At 47.3% G+C, this 12878-nt stretch overlaps 2 protein-coding genes across 2 annotated transcripts in view; one reads left to right on the top strand and one right to left on the bottom strand.

Moving 5' to 3' along the window:
• The window catches only part of nol10 (nucleolar protein 10), a 94759-nt gene extending 83009 nt beyond the window's left edge, over positions 1–11750 (bottom strand). Inside the window, exon 1 of the mRNA XM_052025308.1 lies at positions 11558–11750. Coding sequence (XP_051881268.1) covers positions 11558–11623 — 66 coding nt within the window. The 5' untranslated portion in view covers positions 11624–11750. The remainder of the gene's footprint in view (positions 1–11557) is intronic.
• A 629-nt stretch (positions 11751–12379) lies between these two features.
• LOC127575437 (V-type proton ATPase subunit C 1-B-like) overlaps positions 12380–12878 on the top strand; it is a 61844-nt gene continuing 61345 nt past the window's right edge. Inside the window, 1 exon segment of the mRNA XM_052025310.1 lies at positions 12380–12503. The gene's annotated coding sequence lies outside the window, so the exon portion shown is untranslated.

The raw sequence follows: 12878 nt of genomic DNA, 5'->3' as shown, positions 1-12878 counted from the left end.
AAAGGGACACTGGCAGCAGGATTGTCCTATTGATCACCAGGTCAATACAGATGGCAAGTATGAGAGAAGGAGGGCACCCTTTACCACCAACAACCCCTTCAAACAGTGACCCGAGGTCACAGGAAGGGCTCTGCCGCTTATAGCAAAAGGGGGAAGAGCCCATTGTGATGATGAAGGTGCAGGGAGTCTCTCTTCCATTTTTGATTGATACAGGGGCAACCTTATCCACCCTGGATCCAGAACTCATGGAGGTGTACGAATTCCCCGTAGCTACTTGTACTGTTCGAATGTCTGGACTGGAAGGTAATTTCAGATTATTCGATCACAGCACCCTTACGAGTGACTTATGATCATGCTACTCATACATTACCCTTCACCCTTGCATCAAATTTGGGTTGCAATTTGCCTGTTAGAGACTTGAGGTGGAAATATTGTGTACCGATAGGGTGTTCTACATGATTTCACCCTCTGTGCAGCCACGAGCCCAGTGGCAGTCAGCCCTCCCCAGCGGTGGTCAGTAGACCTTCCCCTGGTGCCACGTTTTTCTGACCTGCCTAACCCTCACGTCACCCTGTATTATGATCCCACTGGTCACGACTGGGAGGAGTATTCTATGAACCGTATGAAGAACACACGATTAATGTACGCCTGACAGGGAAAGTTGAGGGACCACAAGGAACGGCCTTGATTGCAGAAGTACCAGACAAGTTGTGGAGGCAAACAGGATTGATTCACCCACATGTTCCACTCACTGTTAATAAGGGACATACAGCTAAGGAACTTGGTGTTTTGACACAATGCTTGGTGAATCTTGCTGATCCTAATTTGACTATACAGAAGTTCCCTCAAGGTGTGTTGACGTATTGGACAACCACTCGAGGTCTTTGGCATACTGAAACATCACCGGTCACAGGACAGGATGGAGATTCCCGATGGGATCTGATCTGCATCTCCGTAGAAGGTAGAAGAAAAACCACCTGTGCGCTGGTACATATATTGGTGAAACCCAACGTCCAGCTACTGTCCATACCACAATACCTTTTGAAACCAGAAGCACGTGAAGACATAAGGGAGCTGGTGAACTCATTGGTATGTCAAGGCATTCTCGTACCCTATTGCTCCCCCTGCAACACACTGATATTGAGTCTCATTCTTGTGACATCTACGGTGTTTACGGTAATTGATTTACAGCATGCTTTCTTTGCAGTTCCTCTGCACCCAGACAGCCAGTATCTTTTTGCTTTCACTTATGAGGGACAGCAGTATACATGGACGCGACTGCCACAAGGCTTTGTTCATTCACCAACAGTATTCTCGCAGACTTTGTGAACAGCTGACATTATTAACCCTTCCCGGTGGCTCCACCGTCATCCAATATGTAGATGACTTGCTGTTGGCCAGCCCGGACAGAGAGACAAATGATAAAGATACTGAGTCACTTATGAAGGCACTGCGTGGATGGGGATATATCATTCCTCGATGGAAGGTAACGCAGGATGAAGAACAGGTAGAAGTCTTGGGAATCATGTTAAGTGCCACAGGAAGAAAACTCACCCCAGCTCATACTACTCCCATCACTAATTACCCTGCCCCTTAAACACCGAAACAAATGCGGGCCTTTTTGGGATTGGTAAAATTCTGTCGACAACGAATTCCTAATGTAGCAACATTGACTAGGGAACTTTCACCCGGCCTCCATTAATGCACCAGTGCTTTACTCTTTCTACTCAACAGCTTACAGTGTTTGAAGAGTTAAAAGGAGCCTTGCACTCTGCTCCTGCACTTAGACGACCTCTCTAGCACTGCCCATTCCAACTTTATGTTATAATTCGGCTCATGAGAATTTAAAGGACTGTCCTATCATATGCGTTTGGGGTTGCACATGATTTTGGTGCGTTGTGGTAACATCATGGATTTCTGACCTCCTCAGGTGCCCCGATTAAAAGTGCTTTGTTTGTATCTAACCTTTTGGCTTCATTGTCCCAACCTTCCCACCTAGTGTGATACACATACTAAAGCCCAAGACTCCATTTCCCTGGGAAATGCCTATGTCGATGCTACTGCAAAGGCCGCTATCCACGAACCCCTCACTGTCTATTCGGATAGTGATAGACAACTTTTGAATACAACGGCCCTGCCTGACATGGGAAGTGTAGCGAAACTTCAGGGGTACACCCCTGCAAATCAAATTGAATTATGGGAACAGCAGGGGTGCACCAGAGATCCTGACACATGGTTATGGACCACCCCTGCTGGATAAGTTTGTGTACCAGATGTATTTTTACCCAAGTTATATTCATGAAATGACACATTTGGGTAAGGAGGAAATGGTAGGAGTGGCACTACAAACATGGTGGCACCCTAATCTGAGAAAGGAGGCACAAAGAAAGGCACAGGAATGTAATATTAGCCAGAAAAATAATCCTGTAAAGTAGTTAAGTGTCCTCCAGGTAAGACAAGAATGCCTACGAGCCCATTTGAGTGCATACAGATTGATTTTATGGAATTGCCCAAAGTGCATGGCGACAAGTACTGTCTTGTTATCATTGATCTCTTTAGTAGATGGATAGAGGCAATACCAACAGCAAATGCCACAGCAGAAGCGACAGTAGGAATTATACAGCAGGAAATAATACCTTGATTTGGGCTCCCAACCATTAATAGTTCAGACAATGGGCCACATCTTACTGCCAAAGTAGATGAGGATTACCCCGCACACTAGTACAGTTATTTGGAAGACTGCTGCGCACATCTTGGGCTGCAGATAAAAATATAGAAGTGTGGCTTGACCTACATGCCCTTAGTGAAATAATGATTAGTTATGTACAAAAACTAACCGAAGTTCTTGAGACTCTACATTCACAGGTACATAACATTCAGCAAAAAGTTAAAGTATAACCACAGTGGATAGATCATTCCAACTGTAAGAGGATTGGCCCTGGGAAAGGACAGCATGACGTGACAGAGGACAAGCAAGACCCCTGATGAGACTTCTAAGTGGCAAGAATGGACAATTTGTTTTGGGCATCCTTATAATGAATACCTTGATGCAAGGGGGAAAGTGTTCAAACCTTGTAGCTAGGCAGGAATGGCATGATAATACTTACCTACATGTGACCTTAATGTATGCATATACCAACTTATAGAGGTCAGGGGATCCCTATGGTAGCAATACCTTTTAACAACACTGAACACAAGGCATGGAAGTGTCACTCTAACAGACCCAAGTAACAGAGATATCCACCGAAACGATGGCAATCTGGCAAACGGTCCTACAGAATCATATGGCCCTTGACTTTATTCTAGCAGAAAAAGGAGGAACGTGCTGTTATAGGGAGCGAATGCTGTACCTATATTCCAGACGAGTCTGCCAATATAACATCCCTCTCCGAGCACATTGCCAAGGAAGTTAACAACATTAGAAGAGTAGGGCAGGAATTACATGGGTTCACCAGAGGGTCTGGATGGCGACCATTCATAGGCCTGTTTGGTGGCATATGGGGTGTAATATTGCATTATGGTCTAACAGTAATACTTATTATTGTTATAATCATTATAGCACGCTGTCTTTTTCCACTAATAGCACAATTTTGTACTCTGTCTCTTGCTTTGTAAAATTGTCTATTATCATGAAATGATAAAGGAGGGAATGTAAAAGTAATTGAGAATGTAAGGGTTAATGTTGTTCAGCTTGCTATGGCTTAACCACAGCTAACTATAGTTGAGATGCATTATGTCCAGGTGTCTTGTGTAAATCAAAGTAGTAATAAGCGGTTATCCTTAGAGCCTGGAGCTGTCTGTGACTTCAGATTGTAACATGATGGACTGCTGAGTGCTTAAAGATAAGAAAAAATAGCAGATAATTATAATGATTTACTTCTTCCTTCATTAAGAAGGAATAATTAAGTAACTAGCATGGTATGTGGAACTTAGCACGTAGGCTTCTTTGTTTTAAGTATAAAAGAGGGACCCTAGCATTTGAATCTGAGGATCAGTAGAGCTCGGGTTACATTGTTTACTCTCTCTGTATCCCTCTCTCCCACTAGCGTTAAAAAGAATAAAGCATTAATCGCAAGTTCTTTGGTTCTGCAGTTGTCTGATTGATTTACAGAGTGCGGGTCAACTATTACAATACCACTATAGTTGTCCATATCTCAAATAATAAGGAGTTGGAGTGCAGGAAGGAGATAGAGAGCTTAGGGACATGGTGTCATAACAACAACCTTTCCTTCAATGTCAGCAAAAAGAGAGCTGGTCATTGACTTCAGTAAAGGGGGCAGTATACATACACCTGTCTACATCAACAGTGCTGAGGTCGAGAGGGTTGAGAGCTTCAAGTGAACATCACTAATAGCCTGCCCTGGTCCAACCACAGACTCCATGGCCAAGAAAGCTCACCAGCACCTCTACTTCCTCAGGAGGCTAAAGAAATTTGGCACATCCCCTTTGACACTCACCAATTTTTAAATCGATGCACCATAGAAAGCATCCTATCTGGATGCATCACAGCTTGGTATGACAACTGCTCTGCCCAGGACCACAAGAAACTGGAGAGTTGTGAACACAGCCTAGCACATCACAGAAACTAGTCTCTCCTCCATGGACTTTGTCTACACCTCACACTGCCTTGGTAAAGCAGCCAGCATACTCCAACATATGGCCCTGTAACCCTGAGAAGACACCGACTGGCCATGTGCCAGACCGGCAGGAGATCCTGAGCTTCGGCAGCGGCTACGGGGGCAACTCACTCCTGGGGAAGAAGTGTTTCGCTCTGAGGATCGCCAGGGACGAGGGCTGGCTGGCCGAACACATGCTGGTGAGTGTGGGGATGGAATTCTGGTTCCCTGGGGGACAGCATTCTCCTCTGGATACCTCCTACGGACACAGGCCCTTCGGCCCAACCAGTCCATGCCAACCACAGTGCCTACCCAGCTGGTCCCAATTTCCTGCATTTGGCCCATATCCCCCAAGCCTCACCTCCCCATGTACCTATCCAAGTGCTTCTTCAATGACCCTGTTGTACCTACCTCACCCACTTCCTCTGGCAGCTCATTCCACACACTCACCACCCTCTGGGTGAAAAAATTGCCCCTCAGGTTCCTTTTAAATCTTTCCTTCTCACCCTAAACCTACAACCCCCCCCCGTTTTGGACTCCCCTACCCTGGGGAAAGGACTGTTAACGTTCACATTATCTAAGTCTCTCATAACTTTAAACATTTCTATAAGGTCGTCCCTCATTCTCCTCCGTTCCAAGGAACAAGGGATCTACCTTGTTGTGACCTTGCACTTTATTGCACTGCAATCTCTCTGTAGCTGTGACACCTTACTGTTATTGTTTTTACCTATACTACCTCAATGCACTCTGTACTAACCCAATGTAACTGCACTGTATAATGAATTGACTTGTACAATTAGTATGCAAGACATGTTTTTCACTGTACCTTGGTACAACTGACAATAATAAACCAATACCAAAGACCTAGCCTGGCCAACCTCTCCCTGTAATTCAGGCCCTCGAGTCCGGGTAACATCCTTGTAAATCTTCTCTGCCCTCTTTCCAGTTTAACCACGTCCTTCCTATGTCAGGGAGACCAAAACCGTGTACAGTGCTTGGAGTGCGGCCTCACCAACATCCTGTACAACTGCAACATCACCTCCTGACTCCTATACTCAGTGTCCTGACCGATGATGGCCAGCGTGCCAAATGCCTTCTTCCCCACCCTGTCTACCTGTGACGGTCTGAGGCAGTGCTGGGGTTCCTCAGATGGGTCCAAGACCCTGGCAGCAGTGGGGAGAAAGCTGTTGTTGAACCGTGAGGTGGGGTCTTCAGGCTCCTGGACCTCCTGCCTGACAGCAGCATCAAGGGGACAGGACCTGGGTGGTGGGGTCCCTGATGGTGGACATCACCCTCCTGAGACATCGTCTCCTGTAGGCATCCTCAGTGGTGGGGAGAGCTGTCCCCGCAAGGGAACTGGCTGAGTCCCACCGCTCCCTGTGACCTCCCAACATCTGTAGCAGTTTGCCAGCAATGTCAAGGACATGCCCAATCTCCTCATGAAGCCAAGACACTGACCTGCCTTTGTGATCGGGCCCAGGACCCATCCTCGGAGATGTTGGCACCCAGGAACTTGAAGCTGCTCACCCTTTCCACCGCTGACCCCTCAGTGAGGACTGGTGTGTGTTCTCCCAACCTCCCCTCCCTGACACCCACAATCAGTCCCTTGGTCTTGAGAGGAATAGATAGAGTGGACAGCCAGCACCTCTTGCCCAGGGCACCAATGCTCAATACAAGAGGGCATGGCTTTAAAGTAATGGGTGGGAAGTTCAAGGGAGATATCAGAGGAAGGCTTTTTACCCAGAGTGGTTGGGCCATTGGATGCACTGCCTGGGGTGGAGGAGGAGGCAGGTACATTGGTCAAATTCAAGACATTGCTAGATAAGCATATGGAGGAATTTAAAATAGAGGGATATGTGGGAGGAAGGGATTAGATAGTCTTAGGCAAGGTTTAAAGGTCAGCACAACATTGTGGGCTGAAGGGCCTGTATTGTGCAGTACTGTTCTATGTTCTAAAGACCCCACCTCCTGGTTCATTCTCTTCTCTCCCATCAAGATGATACAAGAGCCTGAGGACACATGCCACCAGGCTCAAGGACAGCTTCTATCCCACTGTGATAAGACTATTGAACTGTTCCCTTATACGATGAGATGGACTCTTGACCTTTCAATCTACCTTGTAATGACCTTGCAACTTATTGTCTACCTGCAATGCACTTCCCTGTAGCTGTGACTCTGTATCCTGTTATTGAGTTAGTACAGGTAAAAACAATGTACTCTATACTAACTCAACATATCTACACTGTGTAATGAATTGATCTGTATGAACAGTATGCAAGACAAGTTTTTCACTGTACCTCAATACAAGTGACAATAATAAACCAATACAATCAAGTACCCATCTATACTCATCCCATTTACCAGCAATGTATTCAAGTGCTTGCCTTGACAGTTAAGTGCTGCTTAACTGTTGAGAGCTTGGACCACAAGATCCTTCTGTACATCAATGCTGTTAAGGGTCCTGCCATTAACTGTATACTTTCCCCTTGCATTTGACCTCCCAAAGTGCAACATCTCACACTTGGCTCAGATTAAACTCCATCTGCCATTTGTCCATATCTGTAACTACGTTTCACACTCTATCCTTTGATAGCCCTCTACACTGTCCATATCACCACCAATCTTTGTCATCTGCAAGCTTACTAACCCATCCATCTATATGTTCATCCAAGTCATCACAGAGGCCCCAGCAGATCCCTGCAGAACAGCACTAATCATGGGCCTCCAGCCAGAATAACACCCTTCCACCACTACCCTGTCTTCTAATGGGCAAGTTAACTCAGAATCCAAACTATCCCCATTCCCTTCTTGAACAAAGCAACAACATTGGCTATTCTCCAGTCCTCCAGGACCTCACTTGAGAATACAAAGATCTTCACTCTAGTAATCTCCTCTTGCCTCTTTCAATACCTGGGATTTATCCCATCAGGCCCTGAGGACTTACCCATCTTGATGCTCTTCAAACTAGTTTGGCAGGGGGATGGGAACCAGAGTGCTAGGTCAGAGCCTGGTTCATTTACTGTACAAGTAGATGCAGAGTGTAAAAAGACTGAGGAAGGATAGGCAGTTGAAAGGGCAAAATAACAGTCAGTTGGATGGGCTGAAGTGTGTCTACTCTAATGAGAGAAGTATCAGGAACAAGGCTGATGAACTTAGAGCGTGGGTAAGTACATGGAACTAGGACGTGGTAACCATTAGAGACTTGGCTGTCGCAGGGGCAGGAACGGCTGCTGGATATTCCAGGGTTTACGCATTTCAAAAGGGACAGGAGCAGAGGTGGGGGAGTGGTTTTGCTGATCAGGGACAGTGTCACAGCTGGAGAAAGGGAGGATGTCCTGGATGTCCACTGAGTCAGTGTGCTCTATTGGGAGTATTCTACAGTAGCAGAGACGCTGAGGAGCAGATCAGGAGGCAGATTTTGGAGAGGTGCAAAAAAAAATAATAGGGTTGCTGTCATGGGTGATTTCAACTTCCCTAATATTGATTGGCACCTCCTTAGCGTAAAGGGGATAGATGGGACAGAGTTTGTTCGGTGTGTACAAGAAGGATTCTTGACACAGTATATGGACAGGCCGACTAGAGAGGCCATACTGGACCTGGTACTAGGCAATGAGCCTGATCAGGTTTCGGATCTCTCGTTGGGAGAGCATTTTGGAGATAGTGACCATGACTCCTTGACCTTTACCATAGCCTTGGAGAGGGATAGGAGCAGACTATATGCGCAAATATTTAACTGGGGGAGGGGGAATTATGATGCTATTAGACAGGAACTTGGGAGTGTAAATTGGGAACATATGTTCTTGGGGAAGTGTACAGTGGAAGTGTGGAGGTTGTTTAAGGAATACTTGCATGGGGCTCTGGATAAGTTTGTCCCATTGAGGCAGGGTAAGGGTGGTAGAGTGAAGGAACTATGGTTGACACGAGATGTAGAATATCTTGTCAAGAGGAAGAAAGCTTACCTAAGGTTTAGAAAGCATGGATCAGACAGGGCTCTGGATAGTTACAAGGTAGCTTAAGAATGGACTCAGGAGAGCTAAAAAGCAGACATAAGAAGTTCTTGGCGGGTAGGATCAAGGAAAACCCCAAGGCATGCTACATGTATGTGAAGAATAAGAAGATGACTAGAGTGAGGGTAGGACCAATCAGGAATAAAAGAGGAAACATGTGCCTAGAGTCAAAAGAGGTAAGGGAGGTCCTTAATGAATACTTTGTTTCTGTATTCACCCAAGAGAGAGACCTTGACATTTGTGAGGATGGCGTACGACAGACTGATATGCTAGGGCATGTCGATGTGAGGAAACAGGATGTGCTGGAACTACTGAAAAACATTAGGATAAAGTTACCGGGGACGGATGGGATATATTCAAGGTGACCACGGAAGCTAGGGAAGAGATTCTTAGAGACACTGGCCACAAGAGTAGTGCCGGATGATTGGAGGGCGGCAAATGTTGTTCCTTTGTTTAAGAAAGGAAGTAGGGATAACCCTGGGAATTACAGACCAGTGAGTCTTACCTTCAGTGGTGGGCAAATTACTGGAGAAGATTCTTAGAGACAGAATTTATGGGCATTTAGAGAAGCATAGGCTGATTAGGGACAGTCAGCATGGCTATGAGAGGGGCAGATTGTGCCTCACGAGCCTGATTGAATTCTTTGAGGATGCGACAAAGGACAGAGCAGTGGATGTGGTGTACGTGGATTTTAGTAAGGCGTTTGATAACGTTCCTCGTGGAAGGCTTATTCAGAAAGTCAGGAGGCATGGGATCCAGGGAAGCTTGGCTGTGTGGATTCAGAATTGGCTCACCCATAGAAGAAAAAGGGTGGTGGTAGGTGAAGCATACTCTGCCTGGAGGTCAGTGACCAGTGGTGTTCCGCAGGGATCTGTTCTGGGACCCCTGCTCTTTGTGATTTTTATAAATGACTTGGATGAGGATGCGGAAGGGTGGGTTAGTAAGTTTGCTGATGATACAAAGGTTGATGGTGTAGTGGATAGTGTAGAAGGTTGCTGTAGATTACAACAGGATATTGACGCAGACCTGGGCTGAGAAGAGGCAGATAGAGTTCAACCCAGATGAGTGTGAAGTGATACACTTCGAGAGATCGAATTCGAAGGCAGAATACAAGCTTAATGGCTGGACTCTTAACAGTGTGGAGGAACAGACGTATCTTGGGGTCCACATCCATAGATCCCTCAAGGTCGCCACACAGGTCAACAGGGTTGTTAAGAAGGTGTATGGAGTGTTGGCCTTCAATATTGGGGTATTGAGTTCAAGAGCCACGAGGTGATGTTGCAGCTCTGTAGAACTCTGGTCAGACCACACTTGGAGTATTGTGTTCAGTTCTGGTCACCTCATTATAGAAAGGATGTGGAAGCTTTAGAGAGGGTGCAGAGCAGATTTACCAGGATGTTGCCTGGATGTCTCATGAGGATAGGTTGAGTGAGCTAGGGCTTTTCTCTTTGGAGAGGAGGAGGATGAGAGGTGACTTGATAGAGGTGTACAATATGATAAGAGGCATAGATTGAGTGGACAGTCAGAGACTTTTCCCCACGGCAATAATGGCTAACATGAGGGGACATAATTTTAGGGTGATTGAAGCTATAAAGGGGATGTCAGGGGTACCTTTTCTTTTAAACAGAGTGATGGGTGCATGGAACGCACTGCAGTCAGAGATTGTGGGGGCAGATACATTGGAGACATTTAAGAGACTCTTAGATAGACACATGAATGATAGAAAAAATAGGGGGTTATGTGGGAGAGAAGGGTTAGATAGACCTTACAGCAGGATATATAGTCAGCACAACATTGTGGGCCTGTACTGTGCGTAGTGTTCTATGTTCTTAAAGACCCAGCACCACCTCCTTCTTGATATTATTAAAATACCCTAGCACGTTAGCATGCCCCACTCATATCCAAATCAATTACACATATAACAAACATTAAGGGTCCAAGCAACATTGTACACTACTGATCACAGGCTTTCAATTATAACCTTCCACCTCCCATTACCAAGTCAACTTTGGATCCAATCTGTAAACTTGCTCTGGATCCCATGGCTTCTAACTTTCGAGAAGAATTTCCCCATGTTAAACCTTGTCAAAGGCCTCACTGACATCCATGTAGACCAAACGAAACGCAATCATCATCATACGCTTTACCTCTTTCCAAAAAATCAATTTGGTCAGACACGTTAACTATCTTTGATTAATTCCTGCCTGCCCAAGTGTAGATTGATCTATCCTTGTTTTTTTCTCCCCAGTGACTTCCTTACTACTGATCTCAGACTCAGAGGCCTGCATTACCTGGATCGTTGCTGCTGGCTACTCCCAGCCTGTTTTCATACCCAAATAAACACCCCGTGGAGGCCACGCACTACACCGGCGGCAGCCATGCCCGGGGCAGGAGCAAGACGCCGAGTTCGCCCCTGCAGACTCGCTCCCGGGGCCGCTCCAGCCCGGCGCGGCATGAATGGGGAGAGGCGCGAGCCCAACCGCCAGCCCGGGCCGGACCGGGCCGGGCCAGGCCACCCGCGAGCCCAACCGCCAGTCCGGGCCGGGCCGGACCGGGCCAGGCCACCCGCGAGCCCAACCGCCAGCCCGGGCCGGGCCGGACCAGGCCACCCGCGAGCCCAACCGCCAGCCCGGGCCGGGCCGGACCAGGCCGGGCCAGGCCACCCGCGAGCCCAACCGCCAGCCCGGACCAGGCCACCCGCGAGCCCAACCGCCAGCCCGGGCCGGACCGGACCAGGCCGGGCCAGGCCACCCGCGAGCCCAACCGCCAGCCCGGGCCGGACCGGACCAGGCCGGGCCAGGCCACCCGCGAGCCCAACCGCCAGCCCGGGCCGGACCGGACCAGGCCGGGCCAGGCCACCCGCGAGCCCAACCGCCAGCCCGGGCCGGACCAGGCCAGGCCACACGCGAGCCCAACCGCCTGCAGCGCACGCACCTCCGGCAGCGACCTGCCGTAACTCAGGTTGTAGATCTTCACGTCGTTGACGCTGGACACCTGCATGCCGTCACCCGCAGCCGCTCAGACCGGCAACCGCCCCGCCGGTACCTCGTGCCCGCCACCAGCTCCAGAGACGCGACGCTCCACGGCCGACAGGAAAAGGCTTTATGCAAATTAAATTGCGCCTGCCAATGGAGATAAGGGGGCGGGGTTTATCCGCTCACCAGCCAAGCGTCCTGCGCAGCCGATTCTGCGCACAAGGAGAGAAGGGGGCGGGGTTTATCCGCTCACCAGCCAAGCGTCCTGCGCAGCCGATTCTGCGCACAAGGAGTGGAACGGTGGGGCTCACCTGTATCTCAGTGTATCGAAGTGCTCGGATTACAGCGGGGGGAGGCAGCAAGCGAGTGCAGAGGCGAGGGGCTCTCGGTGTCAGTATCCTCTCCCTCAATAATAAACCAAAGGCTACTCGTTCATCACCAATCAGTGAATTTAGTTCCTTGAAATGGAAGAATTGCAAGTTTGAGAGGCAAAGGTATTTTTTAAAATATCCTACGGCACTGTCAAATCCAGTAATTCTGAGGTAATGTGAATGACGTTTCTTTTTATTTCACAATTCAGTAATTTTTATTTGTATGTAATACCGCAGATGATTTTGTAGGAGGAGGGTGCATCATCAGCCTGACTTTAACTTTTCTTCATGCGTCGTTAGCAAACAACCAAGTTCTTAAACACGAGCAAATTATTAAAAGAAAAAATACATAAACTACATATAAAGAACAAGAATTGCGAAAGGTGGATCAGATCTGGCTGGCTACAGCCGCGAAAGTACAGTACATTATTTATTTCGCGTTCATAAAGATATGAGTGTTCCTTTGATGTCGAACAGAAGATAAGTTTTTTGGAGTTCTCTAATTTACTATATACAGTGTAACTCTGCTAATAGGTACGATGTACTACGAGAGGAATAGTTTATACTAGCGAATATATTTAAATGCACCTGTTAATACTGTCATTTTACTGTGACTTTTAAAAGCTGAAATGCTATCATTTCCGTGATACTTTAATTGTTCACATTTTGTACTATAACTGTGATTTATCACCGTTAAAGGGAAAGTAATATAGATCCAGTGTGTGCAACATTAACCGGATTTTACTGCAGTGAAATCAGCGAAAAAGGACTCTTGGTCTGATGAAATATTATTGACCTGACAACCCCGAGGTGGGCAGTTTCACGAGACGAGCTTGGGCTAAAAACTCTCTTTTCCTTGCCCGGCGCTGATTGTTAGATACGTTCCACTGAAATCCATAGTCCGTCCTC

The sequence above is a fragment of the Pristis pectinata genome, chromosome 10, assembly GCF_009764475.1.
Source record: "Pristis pectinata isolate sPriPec2 chromosome 10, sPriPec2.1.pri, whole genome shotgun sequence".
In the NCBI taxonomy this organism is placed as follows: Eukaryota; Metazoa; Chordata; class Chondrichthyes; order Rhinopristiformes; family Pristidae; genus Pristis; species Pristis pectinata.
The sequence above is the reverse complement of the archived record's forward strand: the minus strand, read 5'-3'. Positions and strand labels throughout refer to the sequence as shown.